This window comes from Periplaneta americana, chromosome 6 (assembly GCF_040183065.1).
Source record: "Periplaneta americana isolate PAMFEO1 chromosome 6, P.americana_PAMFEO1_priV1, whole genome shotgun sequence".
NCBI classification, from domain to species: Eukaryota; Metazoa; Arthropoda; class Insecta; order Blattodea; family Blattidae; genus Periplaneta; species Periplaneta americana.
This window is the reverse complement of record NC_091122.1, coordinates 33,797,738-33,817,510: the sequence shown is the minus strand read 5'-3', so window position 1 is coordinate 33,817,510 and position 19,773 is coordinate 33,797,738. Positions and strand designations below refer to the sequence as shown.

At 34.6% G+C, this 19,773-nt stretch overlaps 2 protein-coding genes across 2 annotated transcripts in view; one reads left to right on the top strand and one right to left on the bottom strand.

The window, feature by feature from the left end:
* Positions 1–7,629, top strand: part of LOC138701187 (uncharacterized) — a 151,947-nt gene extending 144,318 nt beyond the window's left edge. The window contains exons 3-4 of the mRNA XM_069827818.1: positions 1,936–5,514; positions 6,672–7,629. Of these exons, the coding sequence (XP_069683919.1) occupies positions 1,936–2,191 (256 nt within the window). The 3' untranslated portion in view covers positions 2,192–5,514; positions 6,672–7,629. The remainder of the gene's footprint in view (positions 1–1,935; positions 5,515–6,671) is intronic.
* Positions 7,630–9,029: 1,400 nt separating this feature from the next.
* On the bottom strand, positions 9,030–19,379 carry LOC138701186 (golgin subfamily A member 6-like protein 26). Its single transcript, XM_069827817.1, has 6 exons — positions 19,136–19,379; positions 18,749–18,923; positions 18,609–18,673; positions 17,966–18,068; positions 15,823–16,088; positions 9,030–10,585 (listed from the first exon to the last, which is right to left on the bottom strand). The coding sequence occupies exons 1-6, from the start codon at positions 19,202–19,204 to the stop codon at positions 10,082–10,084; spliced, it is 1,182 nt and encodes a 393-aa protein (XP_069683918.1). The 5' UTR covers positions 19,205–19,379; the 3' UTR covers positions 9,030–10,081.
* Positions 19,380–19,773: the final 394 nt, after the last annotated feature.

Sequence of the window (19,773 nt, the reverse complement as noted above, 5' to 3'; positions counted from 1 at the left end):
TCAGTACCTTAACAATTCAGGAGAAATGTGAAATTAAGTGCCCTTCAATTGAATCTCATAATGGAAAGAGCCGCTAAACAAAATAGCCTACAAAGCTCGCATATTTTTTGCTAATTTATCCAGTATCCCTGCTTTCTTCTCTCGATCTCCACACAGCCTGTATTAGATTGTGTTTCAAAGACAATTCCATCAGCTGGGGCAACAAGATGGAGTTTTAAAATAAGAACAGTAAATGTTGTTCATGAGAAGAAGGAGCCATTGCTAGAATGTTTTCAAACCATAATGGAATCTGAAACATCTAACAGCATCACAATAAATGAGGCAAGCGCCCTGGTGCATACTCTTGAAGTTCCTGAATTCAATTTCTGGCTCAGTTATTTTTTTCATTTATTGATGTGTCATGTACTATATATTATACAACTAACTACAACATCGCCAGTTAGATATTTCAAATCTGCATATAAAAAATTAAATTATGGTTTATTTAACGACACTCGCAACAGCAGCGTCGCCGGTGTGTCGGAATTTTGTCCGCAGGATTCTTTTAAATGCCAGTAAATCTACTGACATGAGCCTGTCTCATTTAAACACAACTTACAAGATAAGGCGCATGGAACTAATCTTCAAATAAAGTAAGTTGCTTGGTTATTTTTGTATGCAGCTCCCCTTAATTCAATACCCACGAGCCGCCACTGCTAGGTAGTAAGGAGGACTCTCTATAATAAAGATGCCATTATTATAATTCGAACGTGCCACAGCACCAAGCACAGGGACATACTATGAAGAGGATAGGAGAGCTATGCCTTATGTAGATTTTGTTAGTCTGACAGTGAAAAATTGGCAAAGGGAAAAGATTATAGATTTAAAAAGTACTCTCTCTCTCTCTCTCTCTCTCTATATATATATATATATAAAATGTGTGTGTTTGCACGCGCGTTTTTTAAGTTCAAAAGGGGGGTTCAAACCCGGTACCCCCCCCCCCTTTCGTACGGCCCTGCTTCGTCGTAATGTCCATGTTTCTGCTCCATACAATGCCACACTCCACACAAAGCACTTCGCTAGTCTTTTCCTTAGTTATTTTCCAGAGATCCGCAGAAGATGTTCATTTTTCTGTTAAAAGTTTTCTTTGCCATTGCTATCCTCCTTTTGACTTCCTGGCAGCTCATGTTACTCCATAAAGCACATCCCAAGTATTTGAAGCTGTCCACCTTCTCTACTGCCTCATTTCGAATTCGTAAGTTTGCCTTCTTTATTTTTCTTATGGCTCTTAAATCTGAGGTGTTCAAGATGGTGATTATAATGAAGATGAAAAATGTAGAATAATAATTGTAAAAATTCGTTGGTTTCTTCCTGTATTCAATAGTGTGTTAATAAGGAGATGGCTACTGGCGTAGCTCAGTCGGGTAAGACAACTGCCTGCTGATCCGGAGTTGTGCTCGGGCTCGAATTGATGGGTTTTTTCCGAGGTTTTTCCCCAACCGTAAGACAAATGTCAAATAATCTATGGACGAATTCTCGGCCTCATCTCGCTATCACCAATCCCAACGATGGTAAATAACTTAGTAGTTGATAAAGCGTAGTTAAATAACGAAGTAAAAAAATTATAATAAAAGGAAAATAGTGAAAAATGGACAAGAGGCTTCCAAAACTTGCATTATTATAAACTGTCTTTGTCAGGAACATTTGCATTACTGAGTTTTCTAGTATAGGACATTAAGGCTCCTAAATATGGGTTCAAGATGGTGATGATTATGATGATGAAAAATGTAAAATTATTGTAAAAGTTCGTGTGTTTCTTCCTGTGCTTAATAGTGTGCTAATAAATTAAATTAAACACATACTAGAATATATTACACCGATTCATTGAAAGATGCATTCTTTTCAGCTTACTAAATCACGAACTTCAGCCGTTAATATATAATTTACTCTTTTCAGATCTCGAATGGTGCAAGGAAGACTAAGTTCTGATTCATACCCAAGTGAGATGAGCGACGGCCATCACCTCAGTGACACAGATCCGCCTTACATGATGGCATCATACGACGACTTGCACCATCCATACTACGACATCTATTGCTCCAAGCCATTACCTGTCACGCCACAACATTTTGGTCTCAGCAAGTATGGACACCTCAAGATAGATTACTCCTTCAGTTGGAACTCCCTGGACAGATACATCGCCACAGACTGAGCATCAAGATCCATCCAGAAGTGCTCTTTCTTTCGTGAGCAACGCCATCCCCATATCAACAAATAACTTATACAATTTGTATATATAAGACTGTTAGCTTTAGTACAGGATCTTCTTAAGCTGTCTGCTGTTAAATTTCAACAAGTTTCTGCTTTTAGAGAACTTAAGGCTCATCAGTGACCTCAATCCAGCCACTGAACACTATTCTGAGCCAAATGAATCCAGTACACAACCTCAAATACATTATAATCTTTAACTCTATCTAGAACATGTAGTTATGTTCCTAATAAATTATTGATACATCTACAGCGTTCAACTCCGCCCAATAAGACAAGAATAAATTTTCATTAAGATGGAAGCCATTAAAAAAAAAAATCTGTGGTATAAAAGAGAATATCAATATGTGTTTGGAAAAAATTGGATTCTGAGGATGTGAACTGGATTGATATGGCTCAGAATAGGATTCAGTGGCAAGTCGCATAAGTAAATGAACCTAAAGGTTACATAATCAGGGCTTGTTGAATGAAAATAGAACAGTCAAGTTCGGGAAAATCCTGCACTATGGAATTATCAATGCATAATAAGATTACTTTGAAGGGGACAAAAAAAGTAAAGATGACTGTCTAGTGGAAACACTAGGCAGTTGGAGAGAGATTTGTGGCTATGAAGTAGAAAAAGGGAAGAATTTCTTCCCTACTACAAAAATGTTCACAGAATTTGGGAGATGACCTTCCTGGGTATATAAAGAAGTCCAATATTCAAGTACAGATGTACCTATGTTGTTGATTTCATATACCGGTACATCATATTAAAAACAATACCCAAAACATCAAGTATTTACTTAAGATCAGGTGCTGTCCTTGTCATCCGAAGATAATATGATCTGAGGTTTCATTTAATTTATAATTTTATTGTTGAGTTTTGAGTACAGCAGTGTTGCAATAATTCAGTAGCTGCTTTCACACAATCGTACATTTCATATATATTATTTTTTTATGATTAGGGACTCTCTTAAGGACACTTATGAAATGCTCTTATGTGAAGTAGTATAGAAGTACCGAGGGCAAGTCAAAAAAGAGTGAGAATTAATTTTTTACTCACGAAATACGTTAAGCAAGGTCCAGGTTGATCTTGTCTTTTTCAAAATAGTACCCATCGAATTGTATGCTCTTAGTTCAACGTGTCTGCAGTCCTAGAAGATGTGCTGGAACTGGTCTTTTGACATCGTCTTCAGAACTGTGTCAGAGAGTGAAGGTGTATTGAGAGCTTCAGCGCCTGATAGCAAAGCATGGCGAGGCCTATCTGAATTCCATCATTATTGGTGATGAGATGGCATCACCACTATGATCCCGAAAGTAAACAAGCTAGCACAGTCTGGAAATCATCTAGGTCTCAGATGCCAAAGAAGGCCAGTGTTGTTTCTTGGCAGGGAAGGTAATAAGTGATTTCTTTCTTCTGCTACCGTGGAATGGTCTACCAACATGAAGTGCCCCAGCAAACCATGGTTACTGAGTAGTATTACGTGACAGATTTGAATACCCTGGCCGAACATATCGGGTGAAAACATTCTGAGTGCATCCATCTGATTGGTGCCTACACCACATTCTCACGTTTGCACATTGTTGAACAATATTTGGTCTCACAAATCATTGAATGTGTACAGCATCCTCCATACAGCCCTGATGTTGCTCCATGCAATATTTCTTGTTTGTTCTCTTATCTGAAATTGGAGATGAATTTCACCAAATCTTCCAGGACTGACGGATACAATGAGCTAAGTGCATACAACTCGATGAAGACTACTTTGAAAATGACCATATCAACCTGGACTCCATTTAATATATATCACGAATAAAAAATTTATTCCAACTTTACTTTGACTAGCCTTTGTAGAATCCACTGTTCTAGCAAACCATTCAGTGGTATCCCATAACTCTTGTCGTAACTCTGTGTGAGCTTAGAACAGATATAATTGCTATCCACCGCCATCACCACCCCCACCACCACCACCACCACCACCACCCCTTTCTCTTAATTTTCTTCATCAATGTCACACTCATATTCATACTCAACTTTATTTACTATAGCTTCGATTTTTAGTCTTTCATTGCTGAAGTAATAAACATAACCTTGCTCTTGAAGAATGTATCAGATAAACAGAATGAGTTGTGGAACCGAAAGTGGTACTCTTGCCTACGTCCAAAATATACAGAGTTTATAGTTTATTAAATATGACAATCATATTAAAATATTGTCGCAGCTAACTTGTCAAACTGCTTAAGGCAGTTCACACAAAGTTATACTTTTGTAGAATGTTTGTAGTTAAGAGGGCACCACAAATTTAGATAGATAGTCTTAAATTTTAGTAGGTAGCCTTGCATTTCCGTTAATGCTATATTTATATTGGTAGTCTTGTACCAATTAAAAACTTTCGAAAGATAGGAGAATTACATATTCAGTTCTGAGTCTTTAAAATGGCAGTAATAGTTTTATGATTATGTTAATAACAGTGGTTGATCGACAACAATTAAGAATTGGCAATTTCAAAGCTGTCGTTTTGTTGAAATATCTGGTATTATGTATAGGCCTACACTAGTTATGAGAAATAGATTGTAAAATTCAAGTTATTGGCCTATAATTGAAAGAAAATTGATTTTCTATTTCATTACACAACTCACAAGTATGCTTTGTATTAAAGGAAAAGTTTCGTACAGATTTCTTGATTACTAGTAGGCCTACGCCTATACGTTACGAACGAAGTAAAAGATATGGGGATACTGCAAAAGAAAGCCATACCAAGACGATGGACATGAAAGTTATAAATTCAGATTGAAAGCTGTTAATTTATAAGAATTCTTCATCCTTTAATACACTCTTTTAACATTTACATAATCACTGATGAACTATTAAGTTACTTAAACCAGATAAATAACTACTTCACTGTGTTAACATATTATAGATCACGGTGTTATTTTCCCTGATTAATTTCTGAACTCATCGGGATTTTAAAAAAAAGGCAGTTACTGGGGGTTTCGTGTACACACGCATATGTAGTTTCAAAACCGAAAAATTCAATACAGTTTAAGCACTGCGTAAGCTTGACATCATAAAACTGTTGGGAATTGTTCGATAGTGAAACTGTGAACTGCTTGTCTGGTACTGGTATGTTGTAACTTTCATCGAAATCATTTACTGAGGAACTGGTATCAAAGCTTAAAGATGTGTGAACACCAGGTAGTACACACGAGCTCTTCATACTGTTTGTATTTACAAACTATTTATATGCTCGCACATCCTGGTACTCGATGAAAGTTATTAATTAGGTTTACTTACTTACAAATGGCTTTTAAGGAACCCGAAGGTTCATTGCCACCCTCACATAAGCCCGCCAGCGGTCCCTATCCTGTGCAAGATTAATCCAGTCTCTATCATCATATCCCACCTCCCTCAAATCCATTTTAATATTATCCTCCCATATACGTCTCGGCCTCCCTAAAGGTCTTTTTCCCTCCGGTCTCCCAACTAACACTCTATATGCATTTCTGGATTCGCCCATACGTGCTACATGCCCTGCCCATCTCAAACGTCTGGATTTAATGTTCCTAATTATGTCAGGTGAAGAATACAATGCGTGCAGTTCTGTGTTGTGTAACTTTCTCCATTCTCCTGTAACTTCATCCCGCTTAGCCCCAAATATTTTCCTTAGCACCTTATTCTCAAACACCCTGAACCTATGTTCCTCTCTCAGAGTGAGAGTCCAAGTTTCACAACCATACAGAAGAACCGGTAATATAACTGTTTTATAAATTCTAACTTTCAGATTTTTCGACAGCAGACTGGATGATAAGAGCTTCTCAACCGAATAATAACACGCATTTCCCATATTTATTCTGCGTTTAATTTCCTCCCGAGTGTCATTTATATTTGTTACTGTTGCTCCAAGATATTTGAATTTTTCCACCTCTTCGAAGGATAAATCTCCAATTTTTATATTTCCATTTCGTACAATATTCTGGTCACGAGACATAATCATATACTTTGTCTTTTCGGGATTTACTTCCAAACCGATCGCTCTACTTGCTTCAAGTAAAATTTCCGTGTTTTCCCTAATCATTTGTGTATTTTCTCCTAACATATTCACGTCATCCGCATAGACAAGAAGCTGATGTAACCCGTTCAATTCCAAACCCTGCCTGTTATCCTGAACTTTCCTAATGGCATATTCTAGAGCGAAGTTAAAAAGTAAAGGTGATAGTGCATCTCCCTGCTTTAGCCCGCAGTGAATTGGAAAAGCATCAGATAGAAACTGACCTATACGGACTCTGCTGTATGTTTCACTGAGACACATTTTAATTAATCGAACTAGTTTCTTGGGAATACCAAATTCAATAAGAATATCATATAATACTTCCCTCTTAACCGAGTCATATGCCTTTTTGAAATCTATGAATAACTGATGTACTGTACCCTTATTAATTAGGTTAATATTATAAAAATACCTGGCTGACTAGTTTCGAGGTGGTGTTCCTCATTATCTGAAGCCTAGTGAGGTCTAGCGCTATCTTCTGGTTTTTTTGTTGTGATTGGGTGTGTTCATGAATGTCTCGAAAAAGATGTGTTTTTTTTTTAATTGATTTGGGTCTTCACACAACAATTCAACCTACGCAGAACACATCACATTCAATCACAACTACACATCCAGTCAAAAAACCAAAAACACACCCACAGCATATCCTGAACACTCAACTGAATTTCAAAACACACATCCTTTTCGACACAATCATGAACACACCTCACCACAACAGGAAACCAGAAGATAGTGCTAGACCTCACTAGGCTTCGAACAATGAAGGACACCACCTCGAAACTAGTCAGCTAAGTATTTTTATAATATTAACACAGTAAAGAAGTTATTGTGAATCAGTGATTATACTAGTGTTAAAAGAGTGTACCAAACAATGATTAGAGTTCTAATATTGTACATAACATCACAGTACAGTGGCGGACGGTGGGTTTGAAAGTTGAGGAGCCAAGACGTGACTGATGAGAGGTTGCATTTTATGTATTAAAAAAATGTCTCGTACCCCATTACTATTACTAGATGTACTATTTGTACAGAAAATTCACTGATGGTCCTCTTCCTTCGCAAACTGATCAATTAGGTCACAACATGCCAGTACTGAACAACTATCACTACAAGAAATTAGAGACAAATCTGCACTTATTTCTAAACTATCGATATTTAATATACTGTACAACTAAATATATTTCGTAATACAAAAGAAAAAATAACAGGAACAACCACAAACAAGAGAAAACATGTACCAACTTAAAACAAAACTTTTACGCAGGAAGACAAAACTAACAAGACATGACGCGATTTTCTAAAGCTAAGAAGAAAGAGAGAGAGAGAGAGAGAGAGAGAGAGAGAGCGAGAGTCAGAGCAAGAGCGAGAGCGAGAAAGAGAGCTTGCCAATCAGTAGAACAAAGCCAAAAGCAGCCAATACTAGCGATACACTTGTCAGCGGTGAGTAGTTCTTCAAATTTGCCTCTTCTCGCAGGTTTTAGTTAGGTTTAAACTTTCTACTAACAAACTATCTTATTGGTTGAACTGCTGTTGTCATGGTTACCGGTGAAGAGAGTCATATAGTTATCTCCTCTGCCCCGATCTCGCATAAACCCTGCAGGCTGCTTGATGTCAACTGTACAGGTTACAGTGCTGTCTGTTTTTTTTTTTTTTTTTTTCTCCACAGCCTCCTTTGCCTCCCCTGAAAATCCGCCACTGTAACAATACGAGAACTGAATATGTTGATATTTATATATTTTAAAGCCACTTTAAGGTACAAATTCGACTGAATGTCTTAGTTTTATTTATTACACTATATTGTTTTAAACAGAATTACTTCATACATTGTTTTTCTCTCTTTTTCAAGTAGCAAAGTCTGATACATGTCCATCAATTCAAATACCTTAACTATGTACCATAATTCAGAATTGGAGTTCGTGCTTTACGACTTTTATTAAGATAAATGGTGGTTGGTCATTGAAATTTGTATAATACAATTTTTTTTCTTGTATTGCATTTCACTGCCTGTGTCCTACTCTGTATTACATACATTTCTTCTCTGTATTTGAAACAGTTACAAAATTGTGAGTATAGTGTTTAATTATAGACAAGTTACAATCTTGGATGCATATACATCCTTTGTAATGGAGGAAAATAAGTTAATGTATTAAAAATGTATTACTCCTTTATAATAAAGATGTATTAATTATTTACGCTTATTATTTATATATCATTAAAATATGCACTACTTTGTGTTGAAATGTTTAACTCTTGCAAAATTGAAATCGGTGTTGGCAAAATAATTTTCTTATTTTGAAGGTGGACAATATTGGATGGGCAGATCTTTACCAAGGTGAGCAACCTTCAATCCTTGTGTTAGATTTATCTTTTTGCCATGTAAATAAACTGTAGATAAATATTAATTTCAGAAAAATTCGTTCCGATACAAAGGAGAAGAGTTTGGTCGGTATCGTGAATCTGGTCCCGGTATAGCTCAGATGGAAAAAGCGCTCAGAGCGCAGAGCTGAGAGGTGCCGGGTTCGATTCTCGGTGTCGGAACAAAATTTTCTCAAATTAATAGATATCTAAGGTATGGCTACTCATCATTGATTATTCAATATATGTACAGAGCGTTCGCCTACGGGTGGGGCCAGGAAAGCGGCATGTACTGATACGCCGCTTTGTGCGCGCAGTTGTTGAGACACGCTCAACAATCAAGGACATCAAGGTCGACAAGTTATCAGTTGTGAGCCAGATGCTGCAGTATTTAACACGTACAGTGCAGTTTCTTGACACAGTTGCTTAAATATTCAGTGTGTGTGTAAAATTTGTTAACAATGCAAAACGCAAAATTCACGCTTGAACAGAGAGTTTTTATGTATGATGCATATGTGAAAACAGAGTCATGTAGAGAGGTGCGTAGGCAATTTGAAGTGAAATATCCGGGTGCTCCAATTCAGGATAGAGAAACTGTTAGACGTCTTGTTAACAAATTAAGGACAACAGGATTGATAAATGCTAAAATTCCTAAGCGAAAACAAAGAGTATTGACGGAAAAAAAAATTGATGAAATCAGTGCATCATTTACACGCTCTCCTAATAAATCTCTAAGACGTGTTTCACAGGAAGTTAGTGTTTCAAAAACATCAGTCTTTACTGCTGCTAAACTTTTAAAATTAGGACCCTAAAGAGTATAGTATAGAAAGCGGAATCTTACGGATAGACGATTCCGCAGGCAGGCTGCTTTCCTGGCCCCACTCGTAGGCGAACACTCTGTATATGTAAATTAAAATGTGGTGAAATCTATTTATATTCTCTGAGTGTAATAGCTTTTCTTTTTATTAAATTCATGTATTTATAGAAAACTGTGAGTGACAGAACAAAATTACTGTCAGATTCGGATTCAGTGCCCCCCAAAAAAATATCAATCGAGCAATATTTTGGAAAGAAGGCAGAAAAGATTAATTTTTGCAGACCATTATTGCTAAGTCAAATTTTGAGCTGCATATAACTATAATAATTGATAAGCGAATTGGATTCACAGTATTCTGAAAGAAATTTCAGCTACACTTTCAATATCTGTGTGCAATTAAGGGGAGAGGAGGGGCAGAAGGGTGGGCATGAATCAGTTTTCAGTAAGCATTAGCCCTCGAATTCACCATTCTAGCATCACTCCTGGGTACAACTGATGTAAACGAACATGATTAGTTACAGTATGAGAAATTATATACGTACTAACTGTCTGAAGTAAGCAACATTTTTGTATCCATCGTAAAACATAGTGCATCTATACATTTAAATATTATATTTTATTTCTATCATTTTTATAGCATATCATCAGAATTATGAGAAAAAAGTTTTCGCTTTTTTGTGACTGTAAATTTTGTTTTGCTCTGTGTTTCTTTCAGAGGAGTGTTGGTACCAGAATCAGCATTGCTTTGGGCAGGATGATCAGTTACAAACTGCAGCTGAGGCATGACAGATCCTCTTGAATACGTGCTGCTGCTGGTGCTACTTTTAGGTCTTTTTGAAGTTATTCTCGTGCTGCTCTCTCTTGCTACAGTTTCTTCAAAATTTAAGAAGTTCACTGGGGAAGAAAGGAAGGGTTCTCCATAAGATGTTTCTACTGTCTTCCTTAAAATCGGTTTTAGGGGTTTGATAACTGTCTGAGTTTCGCTCATTTGGGTAGGAGCATGTAATGCATTGCTCCTTGATGTATCTCCAGGTTTACTTGAACTCGTAACTGATGCAGATTCGGGTAAGCGTGTTTCATCCCTCCTTTTTTCTTGTAGTGCATTGTTGTATTGATATTCCAGTGAATACATTTTCTGTAAATAAAATACTTACACATGTAATTATTGAAAAAAAAACTCGATGGTGTTCACGTAAAGGGGGTTAATTAAATAATTTACAATTCATTTTGGAATAGTCAGCTAAGCCTTGTTAATGCTATGTATCAATGAATTTAAATCTTTAAATGTACTGGTAAGTAGATTTAATCATTTTTACATGGGATTCAATTAATATATATTTCTCCAATTCATCTATTACAAATAAGAAATATTTGTTTCAGATGTTGAGCATACGATGGTTAACACACGAATATAAAAACAATCCACTTGCCCCATCAGAAAAAGCCAATCACACCATTTGACTTCAGACTTTACGACTCAACATTCAGTAATACGTGTGTATTATAAAATAATTCTATAATATATTTATTATTGGTAAATATACTGATACACAAGCTTACACAATATTGTTTTATAAGTCATTATTAATGAAAGTTTATTGACATTAACACAATACACCTATGATATTATTGTAGACCCTATTAAGATTTAACTTTTGTGAGTCATCATAACTTATTCTTCAGCAATGTAGACTTGTAGACTTGTGAATTTTAACATTTGACATGATTATGTTTTAATAATTTGTATGATCAATATTTGTCACTATGCTGCTGAATACTTACATATACTATCAATAAGATTATTATTATTTTCAAACATGAGGCCAGACTCTTTTAATTGATTTTAGATTGATATTGTAAACACTTCCTACCTGAAGATGCTCCATGAAGGCGAAAACGTTTGTATGATGACACAATACGATGTAAATATATAAAACATTGAATTAATTTGTTTTATATTATATAGTGTTAAGCCGTAAGATTGAATAAAAAGATTTAAATTCATTGATACATAGCAAAGGGGCTTAAGTCATTTTTTGTGCAAATGGAGTTTTGTCCCTCAGGTGAATACACAAGTTAAATCATCCTACAAGTTGGTGTATAAAAAAACAAAATAATACTAGTATTTGATGTGTTTTATTTGTGTAGAAAATTATTTGCAATAAGGATCCAAAGTTTAATTTTTATTTACCTCAAAACTTATTTTTATTACAGTAAAAGCCCGATGTAGCACAGTCCGATTTACTGCGAATTCGTATTTAACGCGGGGAAAGTATGACCCCTGAGTAAGAAACATAAAACATATACTGCATTTAGTGGAATTCAATCTTAAAAAAAAAAATAATGTAAAAGATAATACTCCGTAGAGCATTTCTGCATCAGCAGGTATATACATAGCTCTTAATGGACAATGACCTTTTCTTCGGTATTGTAAAACTGCATTCTAAAGGATTTTGCAGGCATAGCGGGAAACAATTTGTGCCTTAACAATTTTAGTTTTCTCAAATCTTGTGAAGTGAAAGTTATATGTAAAAAAAGGTAAAAAAGGTAAAGGTATCCCCGTAACATGCCATGAAGGCACTTGGGGGGCATGGAGGTAGAGCCCCATGCTTTCCATGACCTCGGCACTAGAATGAGGTGGTGTGGTCGGCACCACGCTCTGACCACCTTTTACCCCCGGGAAAGACCGGTACTCAATTTTATAGGAGGCAGAGTGAACCTCGGGGCCGTTCTGAAAGTTTGGCAATGAGAAAAAATCCTGTCACCACCCGGGATCGAACCCTGGACCTTTCAGTCCGTAGCCAGCTGCTCTACCAACTGAGCTACCCGGCCGCCCGAAAGTTATATGTACCGTGTTTTAGTCTGCGTCACATGTTCTGAGTCTTAATTTAATTAAATGTTAAGTGCAGTAATATCACAAAAACGAAATGCTTATTCAGTGAATGAAAAGCTTAAGGGGAGTTGGTCATTATCGCATGCACAATAATGGTAAATAAATAGCCTATCTTCAAACAGTCATAAATATAATACTATTCATCAGAGGTATTTCATTTTTGTTAGCTATGTGTGTATACATATTGAGCTTTAAAGTGAAAAAGAATGCTTACTCTAGAGTAAATCTTTAACCTTAAATTAATTTTTTAAATTAAGCACAATTTTTTTTATAAATTCACTACATGTCTGTGATTAGGTACACTCTATTCACTTATTATAGCACATATTGAATTGAAAATTTGACCACTTATTGCTAATAGATACTAAAACATACCCTACTAAAATTATTCATGTATCTGTAATATTATGAGTATAGGGCTTATAGCAATCATCACCGTCAATAAATTAAAAAAAAATTGACGAAGATTAGTATAAGCCCTATGCCCATAGGCCTAATATTACAGATATTTTAATAATTTTAGTAGGGTATGTTTTAGTATCTGTTAGCAGTAAGTGGCCAAAATTTTAATTCAATGTGTGCTAGGATAAGTGAATAGAGTGTACCTAATCACAGGCATGTAGTGAATTTATATAAAAAATATGTTTAAATTCAAAAATTAATTTAACGGTAAGATTTACACTAGATTAACCATTCTTCTTTCATTTTAAAGCTTAATGTATATACATATATCACTAAAAAAAAATGAAAGAGCTGTGATATATAGTATTACATTTATGACTGCTTGAAGATAGGCTATTCTTACCATTACTTTGCATGCGATAACGTCCAATTCCCCTTAAAGGCAAAGTGAACCAAACAGTGTTCGTCTCCTCCTCCTTGCTAATATAAAACTATATTGCTCTCTTAAATTAACTGAGTATATTGGGAATTCAAACAACGGCTTTCCCAACATACACTTGAAATGTTTCATATAAAGCAATTTTTATCTCGAAAAGAAAGCAAAAACGAGCAAAATTGTATTACATTTTTTTGTTTGAAACATCTCAAAGAATAACCCCCTGAAATTAATGATATTACTTAAGGATTTACGCATTTGGGTAGTAGATGATAGGTGCGCGGCTTAGTTCTAATGTGGCCCCTTGTATGGTTGTAGTGCAATGGAGTTTAGTTTAGTTTAGTAGAAGAAACTGAATCGATTTTATTAAAACAACACATCAACAACTGGTTTTGAGATAAACAGGGAAAACTTCTTTAAAAGTTATGGTATTGGAAATGAAATACATATTAAATATGTTGTACATACTTAGAAAATTTGTAGGAAATATACATCTATACTAGTAATAAATCTGTAGCCGAAATTTTTCTGGTAATTTTCGATTTTCCAAAAATAATTGGTCCTAACATACCGGTATATAATTAACCGCCCTGAAACCGAAAATCACTTCTTTAAAATTTTTGTTTGTATGTCTGTCTGTCTGGATATTTGTTACCTTTTCACGTGATAATGGCTGAACCGATTTATATGAAAATTGGAATATAAATTAAGTTCCTTGTAACTTAGAATTAGGCTATATGTCATTCAAAATATTTTAATTAAAAGGGAACTCTTGAATTAAATAAATCGAAATATCTCCCATATTATTAATTTTCATGAAAAATATTACATACCGGTAACAAAAGTTTCTTAAAAAATAATTTCCGATAAGTTTCATTCCATGCAACATTTTTATAGGACTGATATTTAATGAGATAAATGAGTTTCAAAATTACAATAACAACGCCATCTAAGGCGGTGTAATGAAATAAAAAACAAATGATTTCGTCTATAAGGTGCCTTGGACAACAATCGAAAGCTATGAAACATATGGTAGCCTACAGAGAATGTTTCTGTGTTTGTATGAAGTAATATCAGAAGCTAAATTAACCGATTTGTATAATTAATTATTAATTCACCATTGGAAAGTGTAGTTTCTCTAGATGGACATAATGCCATAATGTTATTACAGTAACTTCTGAGTGAATCGAGGACAGGTAAGATTAAAATAGCTTCTTATGCACAGAAAACTTGATAGGCATTCGTTTCCTGTACCGGTATTTCCTAAAATAATTTTATGACCAAATGAGTGGTCTCTGGATCAAAATGATCGCATTTTAATTTTTTTAATACAATTTAAATTAAGTAACATAATAAACGATTTATCCTTCTATCAAACACGAATGTTCCCTGGATCAAATGTCCTATTTTAATTATGTAATTACTTTATATTTATTTCTAACGGATGCAGCAGAGCACATGGGTACAGCTAGTTCTACAATAAAAATAGTTCTAACGAGCTGTCTCGGAAAATTAATAGCTTTCTTGTGCTGCTGACGAGCGGTTTTTGAAAACAAAAACATTATTACTACACCACAACAATTTCAAATGCTTATTGTATTGTGTTTAGTCTCACCTTACCAACATTTTCAGCAGAATAGTTAACAATATCATCATAAAAATGATTATATTCCTCTGGGATGTAACGTGCAGTTTCTCCAAACATTGAATGTTCCTCAATATTACAATAGCATTAGGTTTAGCAGTGACATGTGTACTTGTTACACAAACACGTAGATCAACACTCAAGGAACAAGCTAGTGTCAATAACTCAATTTCGAAACCTGACATGTGTTGTTTTACAAAAAACCGATTCATTTATTAAATTGATGTGACTAGTTTTATATGAATAATTTCAGTTTTTTTCTATATATAGGCTGAGTAGAATTAACTGAAAAGAAATAGGCCTTTGTTTAACCATATTTATACTACTGAATTACAAGTGATTTCTATACCGGTATCTGATATTTTCTCATAAGAAACGTATTTGTTGTTTCCAAATCAAAGCTCTCGGGATATTTTTATTTATTCTAGTATTAATATTTGAGCATTTTTATAATTAATATTATTGTTTTATTAGTTTCTCGTTAATAAACCTAACTTCTACATGCATTTTTTCTCGCTCCTTATGCAGAATGCCTCATAGAATGGAAGTGATACAGAATATAGTAACATTGAATAATTTCAAGGGAAAAATTGTTCCGGGGCCAGGTATTGAACCCGAGTGTTTTGACTAAATGCACCAAGGCTCTACCAACTGAGCTACCCAGGAACTCTACAAGACCCCGACTCTCCCTTCATATCCACAGACCTCAAAGTAGGCTGACAATCATCAAGCAACCAATATTGAGTGCATACAAACTCTGTGTGACTTGAATTGTGGTTTTCTGTTAACGAACAGTGACTTGTATTATGCAAGTCTAGCTTTCAGGTATTGCTCTCTGTGAAGCTGGTTTGAATAATTTCAAGGGAAAAATTGTTCCAGGGCTAGCCTGAAAGGTAGATTTGTATAGTAACATTTCTCTTTGCTGTGTTATATCAAGAAAATCATACTTATATGTACCGGTAACGTAAACATTAATATGAAATTTATTTTACTGACCCTTTGATAAAGCAACACGTCTGCAGTAGCTCTCTCTCGTATTTTATTATTTTCGACTAAAGTTGCTTTCAATTTCTCTTCTGTCTCGCGGAGCTTCGTTTTATATTCAGACACAGTTGCTGTAAACTTTTCTTCCATGTTGTGTAATCGCTCTTCATATTCGACCACAGTGACATTGAATTCATGGCATTTCTCGTTTTCAATACTTTCTAACTTCTTAGCCATTTTAGCATACTGCATATGCAGATTCATTTCTGCTTCCTTTACTGAAAATAATTAGAACTAGAGATAATTTCACCTGCAGTTATAATATTCAGCAGTCAATTGATCAGTATTTGTTATGACTAGAGTAAGCCTACTTCAATTTCACTTCACTAAACAGAAAAGAATAGAGAATTAAAAATGAGGTCGAAGATTGTTTATTGGCGTGAGATTTTCAGTAATTTGATAATATAAAAATAAATATAGGCCTAGGCCTACTTATTCTGATTTTTCAGTAATATAAACAAAAATTACATTGGGAAATAAGTATTTAAAAGAGTCTTGTGCATAGCAAATGGAGAAAGATTTCTCGTAGATTTATGGAAGTGTAGGGATAATGGTTCTATCAAGCCTGTTTTCCTTGCAAATTTAAAATAAACTGATCGATTTCAAAGAAGAATTTTTGTGGTATATCTTACATACCATATATTAATAGTACCAATATCACATCTGTACGTGTCTAATGAAGTAGATACTGGAAAGTTAATCTGTAATTATCAATTCGGTCAATCATTCAAAACAGAGCACAAACTTAATAAATTAAATATTTATTCATCTCACAAGCAAACATTCTCATGGGGACAGATAAAAAAGTTAATTTTTTTTTCTTCCACCGTGTTAATAATGTCAAAACAAGTGCTTATACAAATATTTGGCACTCGAGAAGAATAATTACGAGGGCTGTCGAGAAAGTAAGTTTACCTGAGGCCATTTACATAAAGAAAACACAATTTCATGGAAAGATTTATTGGAACAGATACAGCAATTTGTTGAGCTATTTTTCAATGTATTCCCCCCATTGGAATTGAAGGGTTCAGAGCTATAGTGGGCCAAGCGCCATTTATTAAAAATGGAGAAAGCAAGGGTTAAAGTTAAGTGAATACCATAGTTTAATGAAGATTGACATATCATTTAACTTAGTTTTAATGTGTATACTTTATATTATTTGCTATATATTTCCATTATGAATTATGAATTATGGTAATAACTTCATTTTAACCCTTGTTTTCTACGGTTTTAGTAAATGGCACTTGGCCCTCTATTGTTCTGAACCCTTCATTTGAGAGATTTGTTGTACTGTGGCATCAACTTTACATTTCTGTGTCGACCAAGAAATGGATTCGGAACACCTCAAAATCTGTGCTTCATTGGCTGGCCATGATAATATCTTTGAAAAATATTGGAGTGCAAGAGGTCAAATGACTTTATTGTCAAATGCCTGGCATTAGAAAACAACAACATTTGTGTCGTAGAAGTCTGCTTCCTGGGATCAGAACCAATGTGTCACAATTGTCTGCACCTCTGTGTTGATTTTACAGTATAACAAATGTCTCAGAACCAATGGAGAATATGTTGAAAAATAGCTCAACAATTGAAGGGTGCTCTGCTATAACAAAGTATGTACACATACCTCGGTATAGTCACCACAATTAATGTATCAAAATAACATATTCAATAACGACATTTTGACGAATAATACATGAAACTTATACAAATAAACTAACAATAGGCTAATACTAATTAAAAACGCAGATTTGCAAAAGCCTTTCTTTTTAATGAAAACAATGTTACTTTTACTCACTGTCAAACACCCACTTCTTACACATACCTGTTACTGCAAAGCACTCTTCAACTGCTGTATCTGTTCCAATAAATTTTTCCATGAAATTATGTTTTTTTTTCTGTAAACGGCCCCAGGGGAAACTAACTTTCTCGACGGCCCTCGTAATTGCGCTTGAGTGCCCAAAATTTGTATGAGCATTTGCTTTGAAATTATTAAGTTAACATGATTGAAGAAAAAAATGAACTTTTTTATCTGCTCCCATGAGAATGTTTGCCTGTCAGATACTTCATATATGAATATTTAAGATTGCTCCCTTACCTTTTACTTTACAGTTCAACTTTAATTCATCAAGTTCCTTAGTGTGTTTCAAATTCAACTCTTCTTCTGTAGCTAGCCATTTTTTCTTTTCTTCTGATAATTGCTATATATTAAAATTAATAGAATTAAATAGTGGCATATTGCTTTTGATAATAAAATTAACGCAGGTCATAGCATTTATATTTGTAGTAATAAAAAAACAAACAATTTAATACACACAATCCAAAATATTATGTAAGTATACATGCATGGATGTATATGTGTGTGTCTGTAATTTAATGATTGTAATTTGTATCCATATATGTATGTTACAGAGAGGTACTATGCAGGCTGGTTCCACTCCAATCTCTACCTGACAAAATATGTTGGTAGGTGGCAAGTGTTGTATGCCGGCATACAGGCAATTCTATGCATGCTGTTCTACGCAGACGGGTTCCACTCCACCCCTTACCGCCTAGCTTCCTCAGGCCAGGCACTCCTCACTACAGTCATTAAGCTGACGAAACATTACTACCATACTTGAGACCAGTCTTCATATAAACTCTCTGTATGTATGCATGTATGTATGTATTGCGGTGTGTTTAATGATATTTAGCCTACTATTGTAATGAAATTACGTGACACTAAAGTTAAACCAACATACTTTTTTTAAGTCTGCCAAAGTTTCTTCTTGCTGCTTTATTTTTTCTAAATGCCTAATATTTTCTTCTGCAAAGAAAATAAAAATTATCAGTTGTGATGTATTAAAGTTAAGTTTCGAACGGAAATTGCATTTTAACTTACTTTTGAAGCCAATGAGGTTTGATATCGTATCTTGTTGTTGCACTACTAGCTTTCGGGTATTTGTCAATTTATTACGCTCAGAATTCTCCAATTCTCTAACAATTTTCAGTTCATTCTCCAAGTTCTTCGCATTTAGTTGCAATTGTTTTCGAAGTTCATGTTCTTTCTCATACGACTGAAAATTGTATTAAAATAGTCATATTAAGTTAGCTGAAATTTGAATAACCCTTACTACAGTGCTCGAAATGAAAATATAGCCTACAAATCACGACATGTTTCTACAGAAATTAAAGAAACAAAAACACAATAACGCATAAAATACATAACATTCCTGCGTATGTAAGCCTAGCCATTTCGAACACTGGTTGTACAATTATTTTTTTTAACCTCTTTTAGTTTTGTGAAGTCTGTCACAAACTTTTTCAGACCAGGATTCAATTCACTTTCACTGTTCATTTTATAAGGAATAAATTCATCATTGACCGTATGTCACTTTAAATTTTTGTAAAATTTGCGTCAATTTTGAATCGTGTTTTTTCTCATAGGCCTATTTGGATTTATCAGCAGCCTCAGTAGCACATTACCATAACCATATAAGCAATAGAAATGGAATGCTGTGACAGATATGAGAAAAATGATAGGTACTATCCTCTGCGGCCACTTGTGTAACTAAACGACATTATTGCGTTCATTGTCAACAATGTCGTCGGTGATTGCGTTTTGCATGTGTCACCAGCGAATAGGGACAGCGCTGGTATCACATCATACTGAATTTAAACAGAAACCCCCAATGAAATGAATATTGAATATAAATGCTTCCTATTTAATACATCGACATTGTAATAATATACGTCACTGGCATCTTTTGATACGTGCTGTAGATCAAAGATCATTATTACCGTATCTATTTATTTAATAATCTTGTATTTTACTTTTAATATTGATTACCGGTATTTTTATTATAAATTGTTCTTAGACCTCATCATATAACAAATACAGTACTGTAGTGTTTAATTTGAAATAAC